This window comes from Microtus ochrogaster, unplaced genomic scaffold (genome assembly GCF_000317375.1).
Source record: "Microtus ochrogaster isolate Prairie Vole_2 unplaced genomic scaffold, MicOch1.0 UNK42, whole genome shotgun sequence".
Taxonomy (NCBI): Eukaryota; Metazoa; Chordata; class Mammalia; order Rodentia; family Cricetidae; genus Microtus; species Microtus ochrogaster.
Genome location: NW_004949140.1, coordinates 1,081,689 through 1,087,799, shown reverse-complemented (window position 1 = coordinate 1,087,799; position 6,111 = coordinate 1,081,689). Strand labels below are relative to the sequence as shown.

Genomic DNA, 6,111 nt, shown 5'->3' with positions numbered 1-6,111 from the left:
GACCCTTGGGCTAGGGACCGCCCCCACATTCCACTGATTGGCTCTGTTGGCCCGCTCGTCATACTCTTTTGTGTGTCGGTAGGCAGCTGATAAAAGCGCTGCAGTGGACCTGGGAACTGCGCAGCTTGAATTCGGTTACCTCTGGGTAGGTGGCTGGGTGAAGCAGCTCTTTCTGGTAGCTTCGGGTCGCTTAGCGGCTCTGGAAGCACCAGCCCTTATTCTCCTGCAGGGTAACCCGACTGAAAGGCCGATTCCGTAGCTGAAGGCGTTGCAACAGCTGCTGGCCAGAGGCAGATCGCAGGTAAAACAAAAAACAAAAAAAAAACAAAAACGGGGTGGGGGGGGGGAGGGACGCGAGTCCTTGGTAAGGAGGTGGGAGAAAGGGGGGCGGGGAAGCCCGCGGGTCCTAGGTGGCTCCTGCCTTGGAGAATCAGCAATTGCGAAGCGGAGGAAGGAGCATTTGCATGGCTTGAGTGCTTTGGAAGACACCTGGAAGATGACACTTGGTAGGATTTGCTTGGCTAGGGAAGGGGTTGAGGGAAGAGGCCACCTGGAAGATGAGGGAGAAGGAATTATGTTTGCCTCGAAGCCCCTATGTATCTCCTCTAATTTCCCTGGGCACTGTGGGGGTGGGTGTGTCCAATTCATGTTCCCTTTCTCAGTAGCAGCTCATCAAAGCGGAAATCTGAACTTGAATTTGGTGCAGCTGATTGTTAGAGCTGGGTAGGCTAATGGTGTCTTGGGGTGCAATGCGTGTCTGGGGGGGGTTATCGTTTTACATTGTATTTAGAAGGTTCGAGAGGGAATTTTCTGCCTGGTGACAGCAGAAGGGGGCGGGAGAAGAGGGAGGGGGAGGGTGCATCAAGATGACGATAACGATGGAGTCCGTTTCTGACACTTCCCTTCTCTGATGTGGCGCAGTCTTGAAGTCCTGAGCTCCAGGATCTGTGAGGCCCTGTGTCCCGAGATCTACCGTACCCTGGAGGCCAGCTTTCGCCTGGAAGGACACAGGTTGCAGAGGCTGGAAATACAGGCTCACTCCAGCGTCCTAGCTAGTATGTAAGCATCTGAGAAATCACGGGGTGGAGGGTGGGGGTAATGGTCTGGGAGCTTTGAGGGGGGCAGTGTGGTTAAGATCAGAAATCATGAGATCACCTTTTAACCCCTGTGAATTTGCTTTATTTTGAGAGCCCGACCTCAGTTCCACAGAGTGTTAAATCTACAGTCGAAGCAACAGTTGCCTCCCTCTCCCAGGACTGGCAGGAGGGTATGGATGTCGTGACTGTAAAAAGCACTCCGTTAGTACAGAAAGATCAGCTAGCTCCAGGGGGCTCCAATTGGTCTCCTCCCCAGTATTTTAAGGACAGTGGAGAGATTTATGGGCTATTGAGGTGCGATAATTACAACTCTAGCCTGTTCCTTTATTAATCCCCCTCTTGCTTTATTTCTTGCAGCCCCTACTGAGATTCGAGACTGCCGCGTGACTGAAGAAAAAGCGATTTTTCTAAAACTTCCTGTGCATCACATATTAAGATATCCTATCGCCTTTGTCAGCCATGACTAGCCTCCTTTCACGTTTGGCTAACAGCCGGGGGCAGAACCCACCCTTGCCCCCTTGGGCTCATACCATGATGAGGTCTCTGGGCAGGAGTCTCGGTCCGCTAATGGCCAGCATGGCAGAGAGAAACATGAGGATGTTCTCTGGGAGGGTAGAGCTAACTCAGGGGGAAGAAACCTTTGAAAACTGGCTGAGCCAAGTCCCTGGGGTCCTGCCTGATTGGCATATGTCTGAGCAGGAAAAGGTCAGGCGCCTAATGAAAACCCTTAGGGGCCCTGCCCGGGAGGTCATGCGTTTGCTCCACGCTTCCAATCCCGGCCTAAATGTGGCAGAATTTTTGCGGGTAATGAAACTGGTCTTTGGAGAGTCTGAGAGCAGTGTGATAGCCCATGGTAAATTTTTTAATATGGTTCAATCAGGTGAAGAGAAAACATCCCTGTATATGATCCGTTTGGAGTCGCAGCTGCAGAATGCTATCCAGGCAGGGGTCTTTGCTGAGGAGGAGGCAAACAAGGCACGCCTGCACCAGCTCCTGGTAGGGGCTGAGCTCAGTAGAGACCTTCGACACAGGCTTAAGGGGCTTCTCAGGATGTATGCAAATGATCCAGAGAGCCTTCCCGATTTCCTGGAGGTTATCAGGATGATAAGGGAGGAGGAGGATTGGGAGGACACTTTTATTAAACAGAAGCGGCCCAGAAGAGCTGAGCCAGTGTTGGAGAGGGCACCCAGTCCAGTGACATTTCAGCCTCCCCCACCAATAATGATCAACAATACTGACGGCGATGTGATAGAGATAGATGATTCTCCGGATGATTCAGATGACGATGTGATCTTGGTGGAGCCCGAGGACCCACCACTGCCATACGCAAGTGCCGCCCCCGTCGTAGGCAGGGCTGTTCCCGAGGACCAAGTGGTGGTCATTGAGTCCCCCCCCATTTCTGAGATTCAGTCTCCTTCCACCAGCAGTGGTTCTGGGCGTCCGAACAATAGTTTGGGGGAGGTGCGTAGAACCAGGAAGCGGAGACACGCAGTTCACTGCCCCATTTGTGGCGAGGAGGGCCACTCCGAAGAAGCGTGCGAGGCCGCAAGAGCCCCATCTTATGAGTTTGTCGCCGTGCAGGACGTGCCCCAACCTGAGGAACCGAGGGCAAGAGAGGCTATTTTTGGACCCTTTTTCTTCTGTGAACCACAGTAAGATGCTCTCCTCCAGCCTCGAATTAACCCTTACCTGTATTCAGAGTTCAATGACGGAGAAGTTGGGGGGACAGACTTGTAAATGCATGAAGAAATCCACAAAGTGGCTTTCTCTTGCGGGTAGAGAAAGGGTCTTCAACACCAGGACAGTAGAGAGCAATGGCCTGCTCCATCTGTGGCCCTGTTCCCTTTCCCCACTGCCTGAATCTACTTTCTGTGTGCACCCATACCCTTGGTGAACTTATTCTCTTTGTGAAAGTGCTATTGTCCTCTGTTCAATCTTCAAGTAAGAAAAAAAGCTATTTAACAAAGTAAAAAATATCCAGAACTCTCTACCCTGTGTACCAATTATCAACCCTTTGGTGACTATCCTGCTAAATACTTCTCTGTACCTATGTTCCTAGATAGGAATGTGTATAGACAAAAGTGATCGAATAGAAGTGTTGTTCTATATGCTGTATTTTTTCACCAAAATGTATGTTGTGGCCTTCTGTGTCAATAAATATACACAATGTGTCAGCATCTACATTAATGTCTCTGCGGTATTATTTTAGGAAGCCAAGGAAAATATAGTGAGAAGGTATACAGGGGCAGAATTATAGTCTGAAGTGTTCTGTTTTTAATAAGCTTTTAACTTGCAGATGAGAAAAAAAACCAGGCCTGGTGGCCTAGCTCTGTGGTGGCAGCTATCTGGGAGCCTGAGGCAGGCCGATCCTGAGTTCAAGGTCTCCTTGAGCAATAGAGTGAGCTCAGAGTCAGACTGGTAAAGTCACTTAGAGCTGTCTTAAAATTAAAAGAAAAAAATTGGGGCTGTAACTTAATGACAGAGCACTTTGTGAGAAATCATAAAGATACAGGCTTAATCCCCAACACACACACGTGTGCGCGCACACACACACACACACACACACACACACACACACGAAGAAAGAAAACTAAATACAGAGGACTGGACTATTTAGCAAGCATAAAGCTCCAGACTCAATACCCACCACACACACACAAACACACACACACACACACACACACACACACACACACACACACGCACGTACACGAAGAAAGAAAAAGAAATACAGAACACTGTTTAGCATGCATAAAGCTCTAGGTTTAATTCCCACCACACACAGACACATACACAGACACACAAAGATAAACAAACCATCAAATAAATGCAGAGCACTTGTTTAACAAGCATACAGCTCTAGGCTCAATACCAGCGCGTGCGTGCATGCGTGCGTGCGTGCGTGCGTGTGTGTGTGTGTGTGTGCACTCACACAAAGAAAGAAAAAGAAATAGGCTAAATAAATCTTCTAAAGCAAAGGATCCCTTCGCCACAGCTGACCAGGTTCCCTGGCCTGTGGAGCCAAAGGATGGCCTATACTGACTGACAAGTCTCCACTGCTTTCTTCTCGAATACTCCAGAGATGGATGCAGGGGGAGAAGTCCAGTGCTGAGGGAGGATGCTAACGTGGGAGTTGCAGTGATTCAGATCCTGCTCAGGTCCGGAAGGGCATTTCTCCCTGTGGGTGGCATCTTTGAATTTCTATTGCTGGCATCCTGCTCTCTTCTGCGGGCTGGTACTACCCCCTGCTTCCTCCCTGATTACGGGAGGGGGGGAAGGGGGGAAAGAGAGCATTTGATCTTAGCTTAGCATCAGCAGGGTCTGCCTTTGACAGTGGCCCAATCCTTATCCTGTGAACTATAGGACAAGAACCCCAAACCCCAATTCAACGTAAGATCACTTTCAATCCAGTTCATTCATACAGAGGCAAAAGTCAAAGGCCAGCAATCTCCTTGTCAGGGCAAGGCAGTATGGAGAGAGTGAAATGGATTCATGCATTTGAGTCCGAGAGTTTCTCATGTAGGAAATATGGGTCCCACAGAACTGAGAGAATAAGGGTATGCACAGTGCTTTATGAGCCAGGGGACAGGGAAGGAGGGTTAGGAAGACTCACATGGAGATTGGTAGGGACAGAAATCTTGGTAGGAATAGCAGACATGGGGGTTCATTTAGAAACCTGGTCCTCGTTGAACCAAGATTGGCCCAGATTTATCTCTGAGGCAGGGATCAGGCATGCCATTTTGCTAGCATTTGACGGTCCACTTAGAGGTGGCAAGAGGTCCTGGGCTGAGACCTGGAGGATGCAGCAGGCATCAAGAGCTGCCTACAAGAGGTTTTGTTCAGAATTTGACTTTTTCTAGAATGGCCACCTCACCACCTCCTAGTTTCTCACCCTTGCTCCATTTCATGACCCCACGATCTGTCCTTACAATCACTACTGTCCTGTCCCCTGGAGCCATGTTCCCCAGTATGCATTTTAAAAAACAAACAAACAAAATCCTTGAGCCTCAGACACTCTGGCTCGCTACTGCTTCTGATCCTTTGATTTAAAGAAGTCAGTTTTGAACAAAGACCCAAGAGGGCCAGCCTTTGCCTCCCTCCAAAGCACACATGAGTTCCTGGAAGCTACTATACTCTTCAGAGCCAGAGAGGTGACTTCCCGTGCTCCTAGGAGGAAGTTGCCCCTTAAGCCACTGGAGCTTCCAATGGCCTCCAGTTTGCACAAGTTTGAACTCATTTTTCACCTGCCCCTCTGGACACTTGCTGTATTACTTCCCTCAATGATGTGCTAAGACACTCGATCAAAGGAACTTGCGGAATACTTTGTCCTGGCTCACAGTGTGGCAGTGCAGCCCACCGCAGTGGAGAAGGCACGGGGCAGCAGGAGCCCGAGGCAATCGGTCCGCTGCACCTGCAGTCAGGAAGCAGAGAGAGAGAGAGAGAGAGAGAGAGAGAGAGAGAGAGAGAGAGAGAGAGAGAGAGGTGATGACTGTTGCTCCTCTGATTTTTTTTTTAATTTGGGACTTTAGCCCATGGAGCAGGATGGGTCTTCCCTCTGCAGCTGAACTTTTCTGGAAACCCAATCAGAGGCATAACTAGATGTGTGTTTCCCTGGTGATTCTAAATCCAGTCAGGTTGACAATGGAGACTAAGCATGACATAGTCCCTTGTTGAATACCTACCTGTCCCCAATGTCTAGCACAGTTATCCAAATAGTTCTATGTTGCAGATCAACTTTGTTCAACTCCGCTCTTCAAATACTTGTTAAATGATTGGTCCAAAGGCATAGCTTATGCTGCCAGCATTGTTTTTGGGCCCCAGGCAGGGTAAAAACATAGAAAAGGAAAATAAACAAGCCCTGGATGTTCATGACCCTCCTCACTGCAGCTAGAGCAGTGCTTTTAAAAAAATCCACTCTGGGATGAGTGGTGATGGCACACGCAGGAGCAGGCAGGTCTCTGTGAGTTTGAGGCCAGCCTGGTCTACAGAGCACAGCCCAGGACAGGCTCCAAAG

The 6,111-nt window shown here is 49.4% G+C and overlaps 1 protein-coding gene across 7 annotated transcripts; it reads left to right on the top strand.

Moving 5' to 3' along the window:
* The first annotated feature begins 73 nt into the window (after positions 1-73).
* Zcchc12 (zinc finger CCHC-type containing 12) lies at positions 74-3,280 on the top strand. Of its 7 annotated transcripts, none has more exons than XM_005368901.2 (6): positions 74-145; positions 230-301; positions 663-723; positions 922-1,055; positions 1,189-1,267; positions 1,455-3,280. In XM_005368901.2, the coding sequence occupies exon 6, from the start codon at positions 1,557-1,559 to the stop codon at positions 2,751-2,753; it is 1,197 nt and encodes a 398-aa protein (XP_005368958.1). In that variant the 5' UTR covers positions 74-145; positions 230-301; positions 663-723; positions 922-1,055; positions 1,189-1,267; positions 1,455-1,556; the 3' UTR covers positions 2,754-3,280. The 7 variants fall into 7 exon arrangements, with proteins under 7 accessions (XP_005368958.1, XP_005368959.1, XP_005368956.1 ...); XM_005368902.2 differs by having other exon boundaries at positions 922-1,059; XM_005368899.2 differs by lacking the exon at positions 1,189-1,267 and having other exon boundaries at positions 666-723; positions 922-1,059.
* Positions 3,281-6,111: the final 2,831 nt, after the last annotated feature.